General features: G+C 43.8%; 1 protein-coding gene across 1 annotated transcript; it reads right to left on the bottom strand.

Moving 5' to 3' along the window:
- Nucleotides 1-1767: 1767 nt before the first annotated feature.
- On the bottom strand, nt 1768-18784 carry stk40 (serine/threonine kinase 40). Its single transcript, XM_080500215.1, has 11 exons — nt 18610-18784; nt 15128-15254; nt 14509-14594; nt 13767-13910; nt 12547-12771; nt 12170-12222; nt 7501-7616; nt 6102-6246; nt 5679-5798; nt 5442-5526; nt 1768-5238 (listed from the first exon to the last, which is right to left on the bottom strand). Exons 2-11 carry the CDS (start codon nt 15243-15245, stop codon nt 5020-5022), a joined length of 1311 nt encoding a protein of 436 aa, XP_080356341.1. The 5' UTR covers nt 15246-15254; nt 18610-18784; the 3' UTR covers nt 1768-5019.
- Nucleotides 18785-19252: the final 468 nt, after the last annotated feature.

Below are 19252 nucleotides of genomic sequence, written 5' to 3'. Positions count from 1 at the left end.
ACTTCATTCTATAGCTCTGATGTTAATAGTACTTTGTCCACAGCTTTCACTATTGAATCACTGATCCACGTTTGTCTGGTCCCGTCCTGAAACACAGCAATCACTGGTAAATAATTGAGGTACTTTTCATTAAAAAGCATTTCATTCAGGTTGATTTGGTCATTTTAACACCTCATGTTATTAAATGTTGATTTTGGTACTAATAAGAATCTCAAAGCAAACTGGCTGATGAATCGTGTTTAAGATCATCCCTACAAAAGTGTTTTTTTTTACACAAAAAATTATTTTGATTAACTGTCTGATCAGCAATTAATAATGATTGTAATATCAATAATAATGGCTAATGCTAATAATAACAATGATAATTGTTGTTCCTGTTATATTTTGATTTTTGGATGACCCCTATAGTTATTATAGTTATGTGGTGTTTTTGGTTTTATGTGTTCTTTTGACAGATATGTTTCATTTGGTTTAACAGTGTGTGACTTTGTATGTAATATTTTAAATAAAATTTGCAATTAAAAAAACAGCGATCCCAGACAGAATAGCTAATGGGGCTCTCAATAGAATGAACAAATTAACTCCATATTGTCTTCACTCCTGGTTATGAATTAAGCCCATTTCATCGATTTCAGCTTGTTCTTGTTGCATTTAAAAACCAACGTTTTATCAATACATTTTTAGCTCAGCTTTACATATAGAACTTATTCAGTCATTCAACATCAGAATCACAATCAAACACAAAGCTGCTCTAAGTTGCAAATCAAAAGTTGGCAAGTTATAACAAACTAGCTAAAAGGCTGATTCATGTAGCTCTTTTACATATACTTTTATTTACAAATTTAATCCGATGCGTCTGTGATGCCTGCTCTTATTGGGGTTTCCGTGCGTGTTTTCTGGCCCGTTCCAACGTTATTTCTAATGGAGTTCATGCTGAGCTCCGGTGGCCATGCGTGTGTTTCAAGACCTGAGGTGAGGTGAGTTGGGGGCAGCACTGCTGTCAGAGTCAACAAGAGACTTCCTGTCTGAGCATGTCCACCTCAGCCAGGTCCAAAACCAAGCTCGCCACAAGAGTGAGGCAGCACAGACGCACAAAGACTCACTTATTCAGTCCATCCCTCATAGCAGCACACACACACACACACACACACACACACACACACACACACACACACACACACACACACACACACACACACACACACACACACACACACACACACACACACACACACACACACACACACACACACACACACACACACACACACACACACACACAGACAGAGAGAGGGCTGGCACAGATGTAAGGCTGGTTATTCACATCTGGTGGAGAAGTTATTCCAATACAGAGAAGCATTCAGTCACGTCTTGTTTAAAAAAAAAAAAAAAAAAAAGTCACCAGAAACCATTCCAGTTGGCTTTTTAAAGAAAGTGCTCCACCTAGTGGGAGAAGCATTGAAACTCAAGAAGTGACAACGTTGTACCGTTTCCATATCAAAGTTTATTGCTGACATGCATGTAGAGATCTGATGAAGTAGAAAAATATGTTTTTTATACAAACGTGTTTTTGTCATCTGTACAATTACGCAGTTCATTTTTTTTTTTTTTTTAACTGTATTTCGATGCCCATGTCCAACCAAGCAGCTTACAACACATTGCCCCATTGGGTTTAAACTACACCACATTTCACATCCTACACCAAGTTTCCAGTTGAAACAGTCAGCAATATATCAGTTATATACTGACAAGTTTAAGTTCTGAGTGAAAAATCAAGAAGAAAAAAAAATAAGAAAAAACAAAACCCAAACAAAACAAAATAAACAACTAAAACTACTGATCCAGTGGGGGGGGGATAACTAATTCTTAATTTAATTTGACCTTTTTAGGACCCGAAGACGCAATCATTCTTCAATTATTATTATTATTTTGTAGCTCTGACACACCTTGCAAGCTCAAAATCATGCAACAGTCACATGTTTTACAAAGAGTTTCAACTCACACTATATCCATGCTTTTCAGTCCACAATGCAGTCTACCAACACGACTCCGTCAAACAAACATTGAATGTGGTACAATCCACTAGCTAGGAAGTGAAACACTTTCTTTGATTTGTGGGGACAGATAATAACATCTACGTTAAACTTCTCGTTTCTAATCTGTGGCTGTGTCTCGTAGTTGATGGCGCTCGACACTTCCCACAGACGAGCACTTTGAAGTCAGCGTTCGGCTACGGCGCTCAAAGACACCCTCCTCTGATGAACCTAAGACTACTACAATACTGCTGTATACCCATGGAATTCACATTGAGGTGGGAGAAAGCCTGTGGCTCTCTTTACATATTATTTTAGCCTCCAGATGTGGTGGTTGTTGGCCAACGTGGCCTAAAATACACGTCAATCGGCAGGTGTTGAAACATAGTCGGTGTCTCACTGGGTGGACCTACGTACAATATGACTGGCGCAGTCACAATGGTAGATTATTTACATACTGACCAGAGTGCAGCCTTGTGTGGGGGGCTCTGACGGGGCTATGACAAAAATAACAAAGACAAACTACAAAAACCCTCCCCATAAAATCAAGTTCACATGCGAGTATCTTTTTATTTTTCGTTTATCTTTAAAAAATAGAACTATGCAAAAGTCAGTCTTGTTATTAGTGTAGCTTAAGGTGACCACAAATCTTGTGGCACAATGGCAAGAAGATGATCGAAATAACTCCTACGAGGGGCGGGGGATGCTACTCGTTCACAAACGTGACTGAGGAGGATCAGAATCGGATGGCGAGAGTAGAACCGTTGTTGGAAATAACATTTAAAGCTGAGAGAGCAGAGAGCGATGGGGCTTGTTTCACTGGCATAAGTTACACCAAGACACTTTCAAGGACATTTGGTAACTGTCTACAATCAATGTCTATGACACAAGCCCCAGTGGTTTGGGAGGAAGGGAAAAGTCCTACACAAGTGAATAAATAAATCAACATGAAATCACAAAGAAACAACAACAAAAATTAGGAACATATTCCCGAGCCTATGTCCATGCAATCAGTTTGGATATAAATAGGAAGAAGTCTAAAGAGCCGAAAGCAGGTACCAATACGCAAAGGCAAGTTGCAGTATACAGATGCCTAACAGTCACTGGTTAGTAGCTTTGCCATGGTTTGAAGAAACACTCTGATAACAGAGAACGTATCAAGAGTGGCAAGAAAACCCACCGACTTAACTTAAAAAAAACGGGAGTATTATCATTGTTCTATGAAATATTACAGTATTGATTACCGACCACCGGGCTCCTGCAGAGCCTGCATGGTGAGATAATACAAGCATGTACAAGTTGAGCTGAAGAAAGGGCTTGAGAATGACAGATGTGACTTTTTTTTTTTTCTCTCCCAATCTTAAAGCATTTGAGTCATCCCCTGAAACACTTGCTCAAGCCCCGTCTTAGCAAAGCCTGCTCTTGTTTTCACAGTGTCTGCCACCGAGGCAGGCCAGATAACAGAACACGATGATTGGAGGATAGCTCACAGGGGGAGGGTGGGGGTGAGGGTGGGGTCTGAGGATGTTGTGGAGTTAACAGCTCAACAGCTCTGCAGACCCATTTTGCCTGACTCTAAAAGACACGACATGCACTCGTGTGGATACTGTGGGAGTATCGAAGCGTAGAATGACAGTTCACATTCATACTGAAAAAACACTTGTCCCATGAGCTGTCTTAATGAGGAGAAACGGGGAAGTCGGAGTACCTGGAAGCCATGTGATTCTGAATGAGCCTGTGGGTACCAGTTTCCTTGGCTGAGAGTGAATTTAAGACAAGATTTTTGGCAAGAGAAACGTGACAGTGCCTGATCTTCACTTTAGTGGCACACAGGGAAGCGTTACCATCAACATGCCTTGGCAGGGAGGAGCCAACAGGTTTTCTCCATTCAGTTCTTGGCATTGTGACTTCCAGGTACCTCACACTAGCTGCCTAGATGCTAAAGATAGATTTTCCACAGGGATGAGCGAAAGCAGGAGACAATGCATTCCACAAATATCAAAGATTGCCTGTACACACACTTTGATATTCAGGTCTTTCTTCAATGCAAATATAGGGATAAAATGCTACTTATTAAGGTAAATATGATAAAAAAAGCTTATTCAGATTTTTTTTTTCTCGAAACCACCAAAAAGGTTTCAAAGCATGATCACTCTGACAGAAAACATTAATGCTTTATGTCACTGGTGGCATCAAGACTCAATTGTTACAATCCCTTGTCTCAGAACAGTGAGCATGGTTTACCAACAGAGAAGAGAGACAGAGAGGTAGATTGATTTGAAGTCAGAGTAACTAACAGGACCAGGATTATTCTCAACAGAAGAAAATGGTGGAGAGGGAAAGGGAGGAGTGACAAGAGGAGAGTGGAATGGAGGTGGAGGTATACAGGAGTGGCATCTGTGATCAAGCGATCTGACTTGAGGCATTACCAATCACTACAAAGGGAGGAGGGGGGGGGGGGGGGGGGGGTGCTACATGACTCTGGTCCTGTGTTGCTCAAAGGACCCAGAACTGACAGGGGGAAGTGTTACACCGGGGAAATCTTAAAAAGGAGGAGGCGGAGGAGGAAGGGTTTAATAGTTTCTTCAACACTGCAGGCGATGCCTTGTGTTAGCACTGTGAGTGCCTGTGCCTTCAGGTTTGCTGCACAGTGAGATCTGACGGTGGGCCGACCGGAGGGCGAGGAACCTTTGGTTCAGGTCTTCCTGCAGGCCGATCCATCCTTCACCAGGAGGATCCAGACACGAGGAGTCAATTTCTGGGTTGACCGTGTGTCTTTGTGCCCACCTCGTGTCTGATCCACCGCCTACCACCCACCTACACATGGGAGCGTCTGCAGCCCAGCGCGAGCTGGACCTCATGTTTGCAAGTTGAGGTTTGGGGCTTATACTGGCGAGCCCTCTCTGGACTCTGCAGGGTTTTGTTTTTTTTTTTGTTGTTTGAACATCCTGGGGAGACCAGAGAGGCTGGCATTGGTGACTGGGGACTACTTCCGGAGAAATCGCTGTGCCAGTATGGCAGCATCTAGCGGGCTGACAGGCTGGGCATCATGGCCCAGACGCCTTACAGGTGGGAGGCTGCCAAACTGGCGCTTGGTGAAAAAGCTCTTGGCTTCATGGATAGTGTTCTTCTCTTCAGCCAGCAGCAGCTGTTGGCGCATGTAGTTCTCAAACTCGTACTGTGAAGACTCTTCTATCACTTTGGCCTGGGGAAAGAAAACATATTCAATTCAATGTGCTGCAGTTATTGTGTTAACAAAATAAAATTGAGTAGGAATAATAAGAAGTCAATGCTAAGCACTAGATTCAATTATTTGAAAGTCATCATTATCCACGAAAACCTGCATAAATTGATGATATGGTGCAAAAGAGCAGATGCAACGTGTCATTTCTCCATCTCTGACCTTACCTCTTGCAAATGTTCTGGATGATTGACCTGATCATCAATATCCGGAACTACCTGCAGAGGGCCACTCATCGATGACACCGACTGCCTGTAATTACACAAACACAAAGTTTAAATGGTGTGCAAACATGCTGTGACCAACAGAGGAATAAAAACAAGGTTGACAATGTATATTTTTCAAATAATCTGCACAACATATTTGTTGCAGTTTTTCAGACGACCAGCAGAGGGAGGAATTACCATGAAGCAATGATGGCGCTGAGAGACTCCAGCACCTCTCCTGCTGTCAGTCTCTGCTGAGGGTCGAGCACCAGCAGCTTTCGAATGAGACACACCGTGTTTTCTGACACGCGGCCGTCCCTGTGAGAAGGCGAGGGACACACAGGTTTAATTCAGAAACTCGGTGCAGCAATTGTTTGAAGTGCATTCTGGGAGATGAGATAGATCTGTTAAAGTGTAAGGGAAAACCTAAAGGAACTCAACCAACCCTACAAATGATTTAGTTTGTGTAAAGGAATCTTGCTGTCAGAATAGCAGCATCTACAATTATTTCCACTTAGTGTTACAAATTTAGACTGAAAGAACAGGCTGTAAGCCATGCCCTTTGGATTTGTTGTGACGTCAGAGCAGTGCGATTCAATTACCAGCGGGACAAACACTCACTCGGGGATGGAGTACTCCGCAGCTTTTATCTTGCGGAAGAGTTCTTGAGGTATGCTGTCATAAAAGGGGAACTGGCCGTAGAGCATGGTGAACAGGACCACACCGAGAGCCCACATGTCACTGGGTTTACCGCGATACGGCCGACCTGCAGGGGGAACGGAGAGGGAGAGTTGGGATGTGTGGTTGACACAAGTCGATGGCTGCATAGTAAAGAGTTCAGCAGTGACAGAGTTCACCCTGTGTGACTCAATTGATCAACCCTTGCTCAGTGCATGCTCAGTTCCTGTTGAGCCTGTCGAATGATGAACAACATGAGCAAACGCAAACAAGCAATGACTCCTCATCCATTGTATTTCTTGGGAAATCTCACCACATGCCTGAAATTTGTCTCAGCAGAACTGCTTTAAAAATGTAGAAAAATTTAACCCCGACACAGTAAATGGAGGAGGAGTTGTTGAGGGTGGAGCATCGCGGCTGTGCATGACCATAGGCGGTGTTGTTACAGCCACGGAGGCAGCAGCAACAGCAGCAGGCAATTACGTTAAAGCTTGTGACACACACGCATACACACACATGCACGCACACGCGGGGGATGGGAGGGGAAGGGGTAGATGGGAGTAGTTTCCCTCCAGTGAGTCATCAGTGCATGAGTCACCGAAGCTCTGTTTAATTGTGTGCCTGTCACGTTATGCTGATATACACACTGTGCTTCTATCGACAGCTTTCGCCTGCGAAACATTTTCCATTTCTTTTCCATCTTTAGCTTGTCGCTTTGGAAATCACCGTTTACATGGATGAGTCAATGCTCGAGCTTTATGGAGTGCAATGCTCAGGTGAAAATGAATGACATCAAAGAATGTGTGTGTTTTCTTCAGACAAAGGCAACGTTTCACAAAGGGGGAAGCAGCTTCCTGTGCAAACACGTTGTGTATATGACAAAGTGCAACATCACTGTGATTACAACAAGAAAAGCAGAAAAAAAAAAAGAGCCATTTCTTGCTTTTGCTAGTCCGAGATTGCAACATCGCCTCGTTCAGGTTGCTTAATAACTGGGAAATCAAACAAGACCGACGGCTGAACGTTACGCAACACAATTACGAGAATCTCAGGATCCTGTCTGTAATCCAGCCCAGATCCAGGATCCCTCTTCTCACCAAATCCCTCACATTTTTTTTTTTAGATACATCGGGCATATGTGCAGTTAATACATTTTATATTTGGGCTGTGCTTTTAACAGCAGGTAGTTATAAATCCCAAACCGTGTTGATTGTTTTTAGACCGGTGTGCTCATGGTCAGCCACTGAGAAAAGCAGACGCAAAAGTGTGACTGCTGAGGTTACTCCATTGAAGTGACAAAAAAACCCCAAAACAAAACACTTGATAACATGCTTTCACTCACCACTTAATACATCGGGGCTGATGTAGGCCGGACTTCCTCTCTGGTCTTTCAGCAGGTCGTCCTCGCTCACCAGGTGCTTTCCCAGGCAGAAGTTGGTGATGGTGATTCGATGCGTCCTGAGCACACACACACACACATATACATATCTCATAATTCTGATCCAAATCCCTCAAAAATACTCTATAAACTCTGGTCCAGTTTAATGAAAGCATTCGGTTCCTTTTTCCCCCCCTAAATGTCCTAAATCTTTTCGAAACCTTGCCCGTCTTCACACTTTGCTTTTATTTGATTTAGCTAATATTTTTTTTTAAATAAGCTTCACATTAAGCATGAAAAGAAGATGAAAACTACAAAAGCAGACAGACTGGAAAAGAACAGAAGCCAAAATTGTTTCTGATTTGGAAAAAGCCATGCGTTACGCACTCAAATACCTCCAAAACTAAAAAAACACACCAAATAGTATTTCTCCACTTTCACTGGATCCAGCAGTCTGGCTCATCATGCAAAAATCTAAGCGGAGAATGTGAAACACTGCAGCACGCACTCGCAGCTGAAAGCATGAAGTAAACACAGACTGAAAGAGGCAGGGGGGACTGGCTAGTATGCCTTGTTGTTTTAATAATCTTATGGTTCAGTGAGCCTTAGAAATATGTATTGTTATCTCATAGCAACCAGATGCAAAACAGAGCGTGCACACATCGTCTCATTGCACTTCCCCCATCCACTTTCATTATGGTTGAGTTGTTCAGTAGCTCATATGTGTAAATTATATTATTGCAGAGGGATTATAGACTTCTTCACACAACGTCCCTAGTTATAAGTAAAGTTGCTTTGATTTTGTAGAACTTTGTCCCTCGCCGAGTGCAATATGTTCCAGTGACAGCTGGCAAACAAGCGAGAAAGTTCAACTTCATACCACCACTGTTTGTCAATTAGTATGAGAGAAAGTCCATTTTCTTGAGCTTACAATTTGACCCATGAAACTTATACAAATTTCAAATAATATTGGTGTTGGGAAGCCTCTGTGGTCAACATACAGACATTGCAGTTCCTGCCATCAACCCTGTGTCTCCAGTTCATCACAGGGCAAACAGAGAGACAAACATTCACATGTGAAGACATTCAGAGTCACCAAATAAACACAAATATATGTTTTTGGACTGTGGGGGGAAACTGAGGTACGCCACACATACAAAGACAAAACCTGCAAAGCCAGCACATTCAAACTAAAGATGCACTTGCTATAATGCAAGAAAGTTAACCAGTACAACACTGTATGCATTAATAGTTCAATTTTCAGAGATTGTATTGAAATGCAACCATGGTTTTATTTCCAACCAGAGGTTTTTGGATTTATTTATTTATTTATTTTTACATTACACTTCAGAATTTTCTGCAAAAAAATGCCTATGTTATTGAATATAGCTGTATATAAATATCTCAACTGGTAACAATTCCATGAGAAGCCCTCATGTTTGTATTTCATGTCCTCATTTGTATTATATTTCTACAAAACACACACACAAAAAAAATTCTAATCACAAAATACCAAAAAAAAAACCTGCCATGCACATCAACACCCAGGTTTAGCGGCCTGCAAATGCTATGAGATGACCAGGCGCTTAAAAACATGAAACTTGCTGCTTTCAGGAAGGGCTTTTGATGAATATAGTTTCGGTGTAAATATGCTTTAAAAGTCATTATGATGAATTTAGTTTGCTTATGACGGAGTGAAACTTCACTGTACTGAAGCTGGGGGTCTATGGACGGGAGTTCTTGCGGGGAAATTGGACAAAGAGTAAAGCCACACTTTGACAAACAAATGAGTCAACCTGTGGCTTAGGATAAATGTCTCGATGACTAATGCCTGCATGGTGACAGGCTGGCAAATGAATATATGAAGCACAGGAAGATTTAAAATATGTACTCAAACACGAAACTTCAAGAGCGCCTACACGTTCACGCAACCTACCCAGCAGAAGCACATGCACTATGAGAAAGAAAAAAAAACAAAAGACAAAACTGCAGCCATAGTCCACAGCCTGGATCCTCTTTGGATCATGCTCTTCACCCACATCCGCTTTCTAAAAGGCCTGAGGTCAACAGCTTCCCCTATTCTCTCTCACTTTCACACCCTGCTCCATCGCACGCGCGCACGCACACACACACACACACACACACACACACACACACACACACACACACACACACACACACACACACACACACACACACACACACACACACACACACACACACACACACACACACACACACACACACACACACACACACACACACACACACACACACACACACACACACACACACACACACACACACACACACACTCTCTCTCTTACTGCACCCATTAGAGTGTCTGGAGCCAATTCCTGCGAAACACTCAATTTTCAACCAAAAGCTCTAATCTCAAGCTGACTCCGAGAACATTCACTCCACATAATTTCCAGCTTCTTATGTGATCTGAACCCTTCACCAGCTTTTGTCACTCAAGTCTCTATAAGCATACGGGGGCCTTGTGATATGCACAAGGACGGACGAGAGGAACAGAGCGTGATGCTTCAAGGACCCTCGACATAAAAGCTTCCTTTATGGAGGAGTCTGTTCCTTTGTCCATGTGCATCACGGCCCAGGATTTCTATTCTTGCACCGGAGATTGCCTAAATGAAATTTCATGTTTGCCTCGTGAGGCAAGGATCCCCGAGGACTGAAAAGAGGCCGCGCCATCGCCGCTTCCTGGTCATGTGATTGCCGGCGAAGTCAGGAAACCAGAAACCTGAACCCCCCCCCCGTGACTTGTTCCATCCCCGCAGCTGATGAGAAGGAGGTTAAATACAGGGCAACTTCTGCATAGACTGGCTATTTCAATTTCCCAGAACTGTGAAGAACCAACGAGTATGGTTGATACTTTATGGCATATTATGCTTACTGCATGTTTGAACCATTTTTATATGCTATAATAGATCATTCTAACATAAATTATTTCACAGAGTGCGTCCCTGTGATTGTTTTAAGTGCCTTATAAATTAAGATGAATTGGATTGGTACACTATTACGAAGTGGACGTTCATGTGTGGTCTTGAACCTTTGGGATACTGTTGTGCTGAGGAAGTCAATGCATCTCGCACATATGTCATCAGTGACCCTGCAGATTGATTTATGACATCCTGGCTTTCATAACTGGTTCTGTCTCTGCAAGAGGAAATTGCATCGTTCTTGCATAAACTGCTGAGCTGTTTGAGGCTATCAGAGCATTTTCTCAGAATGACGACAAGTAACAAGGGAGGAAGAAAGGGGATGTTCGAATCTGTCTGCCTCAAAATTAACCATTTTCTTCCCACTGAGGCTGTGGATTCATGCACATAAAGGGTGAGGCTGTGAGGAAGTGAGGCTGTGAGGAAGTGTGTGAGAAGGTGAGTATGATGTATGCAAGAGAGGGTCAAAGTGCAACAAGACAAATAAAGGGTTTGACAAATGGGATGCATCAGAAAGAGTATAGAAGCAGGAAAAAAAAAAAGCTGTGTCTCAGGTAAATAACTCCCGAGTGGGCACGTGTAAGTGTATGTGTGTGAAATGTATTGTGGTGTGAGTCAGCTCGGAGCTATGAGGCCTTTGGCAGGCCTTTCTTTTGTCTCCAGCTGGGACGGAGTGTTCCGCTCGTCTGCTTCTCTACTCACTACCCTACTCCCCTGGCCAAAACACTCCTGTTTCATCACCACCACTTCTACGAACTCTGCTGCTGGTGCAACTGGGAGCTATGGGTACAAGATGCAGAGTCCCTATGCGGTAGAGAACATAGGCCTGGGACATCTCAGTGCACACACTCCAAACATTGTGACAAGACAGTCTGTGGGTCATCTGAGGTTTCTCACTTGTGCACAATGCAAGCATTCTCCATGTTTGGGTGTGAAGGTGTTAGTAAGTGAGTGTAGGAACATAGGGTCGATATGTCGGCTTTAGTCATTCAGCCTTTCTAGATAAATTCGTGAGACATTCTCCAGGAGTGCACTTTTGTTGGGAGTAAAACTGATGCCACCTTTCTCCATTTAGAAATTATTCAGCTTTGAAGAGAAATGACTGGGCTTTCTTTTCACTAAATGCACAAGGTGGTGAGAAGGTTCATAAAAGAATTTGGTTATATTCTCCTTGGCCCATCTGAACTGCAGCGCTTTGACCCGAGGTGCACTCAATGGGGTCCTGTGTGCACCGTAACATTGCTCATACACCCTCCAGTTCTGAACACAGTCCTGCTGAGAACAAAGCATTGGGACACTCTGTTGTTTTTTCTCTCTCTCTCTCAACAGAGTCGTTTGCCCTCCAATCCAAAAGTCCAACCACAGGGAATGAATCATCAGCCTTTACTTAACACACACACACAAAGCCAGAGTCAGGCACAAAAAGAGTGGTGCTTCAACTTCCTGAGACTGGTCTCACTCTTCGTCTAAGAATGTGACCCCTGCTTGGGTTTAAAGCCAAACGCACACTGGATACATGCAGGCTGCCGGGGCCGGCTGAAGCCTCTAACATGTGTGAGCCGAGACGGAATGATTTGCTGGGAGAATAAAATGAACGACCGTGTATAATGAGTGACCTTATTGCCTTGCTAATTGACTAACAAGGCCTCATACATGACTGAGAACTATCTTACCGTTTATTCAGCACCATGTTTCCCAGCTTTAGGTCTCTGTGCACAATGTTTTTCTGCGGGCAGAAAGAACAGGAAAAAAAAAAAAAAGCTTGGTCATGTTGTGCTTAGTGAATCATTTGTATCATAACAATCAGTTTGTTTCTGGGAGTGGCACACTGGCACGGGGAAATGAGTAATCAGAAGGATGTGCAACTCGCAAGAAATGGCAAAACAAATTCTCCTTCTGTTGACAGAAGCTTTATAGTACTCAAGCTTTCAGAATTGATGAATGTGTGGAGCCCATTTTTCTGTGTTTTGCAAGTACGCCGTCAGGTTGTAAAAGAGACAACATTCCTTCAAGACATTCTGCTTCTCAATAAGCTTAATTCTGGACTCACCTTATGAAGGGCCTCCACCACACGCACCACATCGTAGAAGATGACAATGGCCTCACGCTCACTCAGCCGCTTCTCCTTGATAACATAATGCTGGAGGTTTATTAGGTCTGCGGTTTTGTCACTGAAGTCGTGCGCACACAGGCAGTCCAGCACGAGGCAGATCCGCTTCTTCATCTTGCGCACTTTGTTTGCCTCCATGTCCTCCACGATTTCATAAGCTCGATCCTTGAAAAAAATACCAAAAAAATAGTGTGAGACACAAGTGGGGAGGATTTGTGTTTAAGTGGACAAACTTTCAGAAGCTTGCAATAAAAATACGAGTTGAAGTAGTCATACATGCATCAAACAGAATTAATTTCTTTGCCAAGTTCATGCGGCTTGGAAAGACCAATTTAAGGAGCCCATCAATCAACAGCCGGCATGGAGCCGATGGGACACTCCACACCAGGTGGTGGAGGACGAATGACAAAGGTCATTCCTCTCCATTCAGATCCAGCCTAAGCGGAGTCACCACTTCTCGTTTATTGATTTCTGTATCAGATAATCATGTTTCTATTTCTTAATTTTTTTAGAGGCAGTCAGTCGCTCTGGAAGAGCACATTATTAACTGGTTCTCTCAGTGGGTATGCACTATAAAAAATCCAATCAATATCGCAGGCCTAAATGAATCAGAGTACATGGTTCAATGTTGCTATTCTGAGAACACCGGCAGGCTGGAAAGGGAGACAATGAAGGAAAACAGAGTGCAAGAGGGCAGATGGAACAATAATAAAGTTAAAGGAGGAGGCAGACGGGAAGACAGGTGAGGGGGGAGGGGTTCATTGTGAATGGATGAGGCTGTGAAAAGAAAAAGAAAACGACTGTAGGTAAATATAGCTTTTATTGGTACTCCCACTTCGCTATTGAAACAACCTTGATAAGAAAAGAACAAGCAGCTGGTTGGCCTAATGATGAGCTCACTGCTGCTATTACCAAGCTGATAAGAGCGGCTTGTTTCTTGTGCTCGCGTGGTGAAACCATATTCTAAACTGAACGCGAAGCGACAAATAGCAGTGTCACCATGGAGAATTTTCGATCGAACACAATTATACAAAACGCTCGCCCACACACTGCTGAGCAACACACCATAAACATGAAATGGTTTTCTTTCTCGCCAATTATATTAATTGGTTGGAGAGAAATCTATTACAGAGCAAGGATCTCTGTAGGTGGCAGTGTACCTGGAAGAGGCCATGGTGGTGAACCACACCGTCCTGGTTATGCAGCAGAGAAAGTAGGGAGTATTCCGTGTGAAGAAGCATCTTCCCTTGCCTCTCCTCCTGAGTCTCCCCAGCGGAGTCCACTCGTTCCTCCAGCGTCAGGATCTATTGGAACCACAAACAAAGACAAAGCAAATGTTAGAGGTCACAAGCTACTACGAGACAAAAGTACACTTCTGAGTCTGCATTAACTTGAATATTCATAGACTTGAACAAGGAGCTATATTCTGTCACATGAGTGACTGAGTGGGATGGCAGTCTGTAACCGTTTAATGTCCGTCTGTGAAGTAAACAAGCTGTGCAGTAGACACCGAGGCGCTGCAGACACGAGCTTGAGGAGAGGGTCGATCAGGAACTCACTAACATGGTTCTGGGGGTTAAAAGTTGACATTCCAGGTGGAGAACTGCTTTCCTCTTTTCTTTTATGCCATTCTACAGTTCTATAGCCATCTCACTGGTCTAACAGAGGCAGGATACCCCCCAGTAAACAGACAGCTTGGCTGAGGTTTTGTTATTTGTGCTAGACTGAAATGGGGGGCAATAAAACGAACACCAACAATGAAGAGTCAAAGGTTCAGAGGTCTATACTGACATCCTAGCTATGTTTTGAGTAATATAATCATGTTTCTTCTGACCATGTGTTAAAAAAATTCACATAAAGCAATTTTTTTTTTTTATCGTGACAAAATCGTGACAGACTTACTTTGAGTTGATAAAAATCATCGGTGCCGTCTTTCCTGGCCAGACATTGCACTATGCTTGGCACGGGTGAGTTGCCCAGGCGAGGCCCTGTAAGGATCAGAAAAAGTAACAGCTGCATGACCAAAAGGCAGGCTACATGTGGGAGTGTGTGCTCTCACTGCAAGTCATTAAAGGCTGCATGTGCATCTACCCATTAACACCCCGAGCGTAATGTTTTCTTTGGCACTCTGCATTGCAAACGATGGAAGGGTTGCATAGCGGAAAATACTGATGTTTTGGAGTATGGGAGACAAACAACCTGGCTCATACACAGACCTTTCTGACCAATGTCATGGGGATCAGCAAAATTCTTCACATTCTTGTCTCAGGCGGGTGCACACACACACACACACACACACACACACACACACACACACACACACACACACACACACACACACACACACACACACACACACACACACACACACACACACACACACACACACACACACACACACACACACACACACACACACACACACACACACACACACACACACACGATTCATCGAAACAGATGTTTTTTTGGACAGACTTTAATTTCCAAATGTTTCGGCAAACATTGGTAGCTTCCTTACCGAGGATGAAGGGCCCAGCTCTCTTGGCATTACTGCCAGATATCCCAGGACATTGGAGCTTGCTGGCCCTGCCTGATGTCTCTCCAGCCCCCCTCTCCGACGAACGCCGCTTGGACATACTGGAGCACTATGGGGGCATAAATCTGATTAGTACAAGGGATAAAGATAGCCAAATTAAAGGGAAAGTGCATGTGCCGCAAGATACAAACACTCAATCGATGTCAATAAATAACATCAGTAATTGGCCACCCACACCACAACAGTATAAATAGACATTAACAGGACTTATAATAAAGACTACCCAGAGCTTTAGCAGTGGTCCTGCAGGGTGATTAAGAGCACAAAGATTAGTGAAGAGGTGGAGGAAATTCGACTTCAGGATGGCTCGGCCTCCGGCCAGCTTCTTTTAAATATCCCTCTGTCACTTCTACCGTCACCTCAGTGTGAATGTGAGGCCATTACAAGTCCATTCAGAATAATGACTGTTGGTGTCAGGAGTAACACCTCCGATTCAATCTTCCCAACAGGCAACATGTATGTGCCACAATCTGCAATTTATGGCCAGCACTCCCATGCAAATGCATAGCACCAGGCAGCACAAGACTGTTCTAATAGGAGACTTTATATTGAATTCACTAATCTTTAGCTCTTCCTGTTGCAGCGGCCATGGGTTGACAAAATCCTTCCGCTCTTAATCTGCACATTTCATCTCGGAATCTGTATAGCCAGCTTATCTGGCGAGACCTTCCTCTGAAGAGACATACATGTTCGAACAATGCTGAAACAAAAAACAACAACAAGATCTTACACTATGATAACAAACTAGATTTACATGCCAGTGAAACCAGTGACACATCATCATTAAACAACCTGCTCCAACCGCCACGACAGATCAAATCTGACTCCCAAAATTCACAGAGCAAGAGGTATGCCTTGTTTACCGAGTTCCTATGTGATGAAACCCCATCTGTTTCCCGTAACAGGGAAGTAGTGCCCTGAACCGAGAGTGATTCACCCTGCTGTCGTCCCGAGTTTCCAATGGGCAGATATCCTTAAATGTCCAGGTGATGACACCGATAAGAAAGTGGCCTCAAGGCTCTTACATGTGCATCATTCCGACTGATAGAACACAGCCCCCGGGAAGCTATGCATGACAGATCGAGCTATGCAAAGTGACATATCTCAATTTAAAATATCACGGGTAGTTGTGCTGTGTATATTTCAGCCAACGACGCAAAAGAAGTGAGTCAGACTAATGAAATCCAAAGCGCCTCATAAACTGCAAACGATACACTGAGCTGAGACCTGACAAACAACATAAACCCTTCAGAATATATAATCATTCTTGAGGGAGCAACTAACCCCAGATAATGTGTTTTTTTTTTTTTTTTTGTAAATGAATTGGGAAATTCTCCTATTAGAAAAACTAATTGTACGTCGCTCGCCAGTTGGCGTTTTTGGGCAGAGAGGAGGCAGGACAGTTGGCAGTCAGTATGGGCTGGTATGAATTCTCACTTCCATGAGGCTTTTTGTGATCCCAGACAGCAGACAGTGTCATCATCATGTCTCTCGCCCATCTGTCTCCATCTCCACTAGTCATCACCCACTGAGTCTGATGAGCTGAGGTTTTCTGACAGCATTTATGGCACAAGCCAGAGTGACACCAAGTGACGCTGCCAATAGTAAGAGAGCATCTTACTCCAGAGGACGGTGATAGATAATCAGCAATTCATGAAATTCTTGGGTGGAAAATTATTTAACTTTTATAATCATCCAGGCACCAAAGTGAACAATGTGCAAAGAGTTCTCATTGCCGTCTGACAAATGCATTTTAAACCATTGTAAGTGCTACAAAAGCTGCAAGATGGAGTTGAATAAGCAAGTTGAGTCAGAAGTTACAGGCACTGTGCTCATGTGCATTTATTTTTGTCTACATATTAATTTCACAAAAACAGGGCAATCCACACACCTTGGGCTTGCAACACTAAACCGAGTCATTGACAAAAACTGCCACACAACGCACAGCAAAAGGGACTAATCTCATCTCACTACCAACAAAAAAAAATAATCCAACTGCAGTGCCGTGGAGCCAACCTTAGACACATTTAAAATGCAAATGTCAATGTTACCAACTAATGTAGACTGACCTAAATGACATCAGTGCGATGACAGCACACAGCTATCCTTTTCTGACAGTGCTGTGCCTCTCTGCACAGCCAGCGATCTGGCAAGCAAGGCTGCCTCTGCCTGTGACTGTACCAGAGGGAGGACAAGAACAGATACAACCTCTGAATCATATCACACAAAAGGAGGAGAGACACGCTGCCTGTGCCCACGAGAAATGTGGGCTCCTTAAATAGTATCAGAACAAAACAACCACGTAGGTGTCTCAAGATCAACCCACCCAGACTCCATGCGACTTGTCTGGCTCTGCAAGACAAGCTGCTTGACAGCAAAAATAAATAAATAAATAAAATAATGCAAACTCATATAAATATCGACAAAAAAAAAATCCTAATGGCTTTAGAACAGGTAGTAAACACAAATGCCATGGAGATGGTGTGATCCACAACAATAAATTCAACCGAGGTAAAAGTCAACGGGTGGGAGGTAAACTGGAAGGTCATCCACATTTCAATCCCTCTGCTTTAATGAAATTCCACTTATGTGAGCTTACGTCACGTCGATAGCCCCATACTACCAAGACTGTGGACGCAAGGTCACGCTGGATATCACTCCACCAAAACAATTACAAACGTTCACCGACTGTTGCACGTTGTTTGGTGCCATTTTGCGACCACAGGGTCCTGGACAGCGTTGATATTTAAGCAGCAGGTAGCTTGAAAGAGACCTGTCCGTGGAAAATGATAACCTCACCGGATTAAAATTTTTTTTAAAGAAAACATTCCACAGGCAGCTCACAACTTCTGCACCCACAAGACAATGTCTTTCACCCTCTACGTTAACTGACCGGCAGGCTTCAGGCATTTCATAACACGCAATAGTTTTCACTGGACGGCGTGCGTAAATATCAACGAGTGGGGTGGCTATTTAAACAGGAACGACTTCACGTGATAATTCACGTTGTTTATCTACGTAAAGGAGCCTGAAACGAGCTTGCGTGCGCGCATAAACTTGGTTTAACTGTGTGGTAAAACGTGATTAAATCCCTCGGCTGGACGCGCTGCTTCAGCTCGGGGCTCGCCGGCCACACAAAGAGGTGCACAGCAGTAACAGGGAGTTGGGCTTTCGGTGCAAAACTACGCACAAGACCAGCTGTTAGCCCGGCTGCGACCTCTTCAGCTCCGACCCTCGCGTACCAAAGCGGTTTAAATGTGGTTTGCTGGCAAGCGGCTGTCGCTTAACGACAAGCCGGAGGGCTCGGGAGCAGCCGGAAGGCCATTTAAACAAAGTAGGTAACATTACAGCTGGCTAGCAGAGCCAGGGAGCTAGATAGCAACGTAGTCCGCCACCTCGCTTACCTCGAGCCGAAACCGCCGGGTTTTAGTCTGCGCTGTCTCCTCAAAACACGGACATTTTCTCCGGGTGAAGGCTGCGGTGGGTGCGCGGAGCCTCTCGCTCTGCCGGGAGAGACCGCAGAGGTCTGGTTTCGGGTTGTTTAGCCTCTGTTACTGAAATGAGCAATTAAGGAAAAGCCTCCGCTCCTCGCTGATCGCATCTTTCCACAGCGACAGCGCCACCTGACAACGGAAATGACGCACACGCCATGTTTGATTGACAGCCGCCGTCGGCCAATCACAGTGGTGCTCCGCCGGCGAACGGCCGCAGTGCACGTTGATGATGAAATGCCCTGCATAATAAAAGTTTCAAAATGAGACGCATTACATCATAGTTGTCTGCAAGTTTATTAGAGTGAAATGCAACTGACTGAGCAATCACAAACTTTTTAGATGCCGCTGCTGGAATGCAAATAACGCCCCACTAGAACATTGTATTTTAACTCTGCATCACATAAGCATATTATTATCCACAGACTCAAAGAATGCTCAGCCATCTTTTTTTTTTTTTTTTTTTTTAACTAAAGCACATGTTCAGGAATCAGAAACAAAATAATAAATTGTTCCTGGCACAGCATATCAACTGGTATTTCATGAAAAGTACAAT

The sequence above is a fragment of the Blennius ocellaris genome (assembly GCF_963422515.1).
Source record: "Blennius ocellaris genome assembly, chromosome: 8".
NCBI classification, from domain to species: Eukaryota; Metazoa; Chordata; class Actinopteri; order Blenniiformes; family Blenniidae; genus Blennius; species Blennius ocellaris.
The sequence above is the reverse complement of the archived record's forward strand: the minus strand, read 5'-3'. Positions and strand labels throughout refer to the sequence as shown.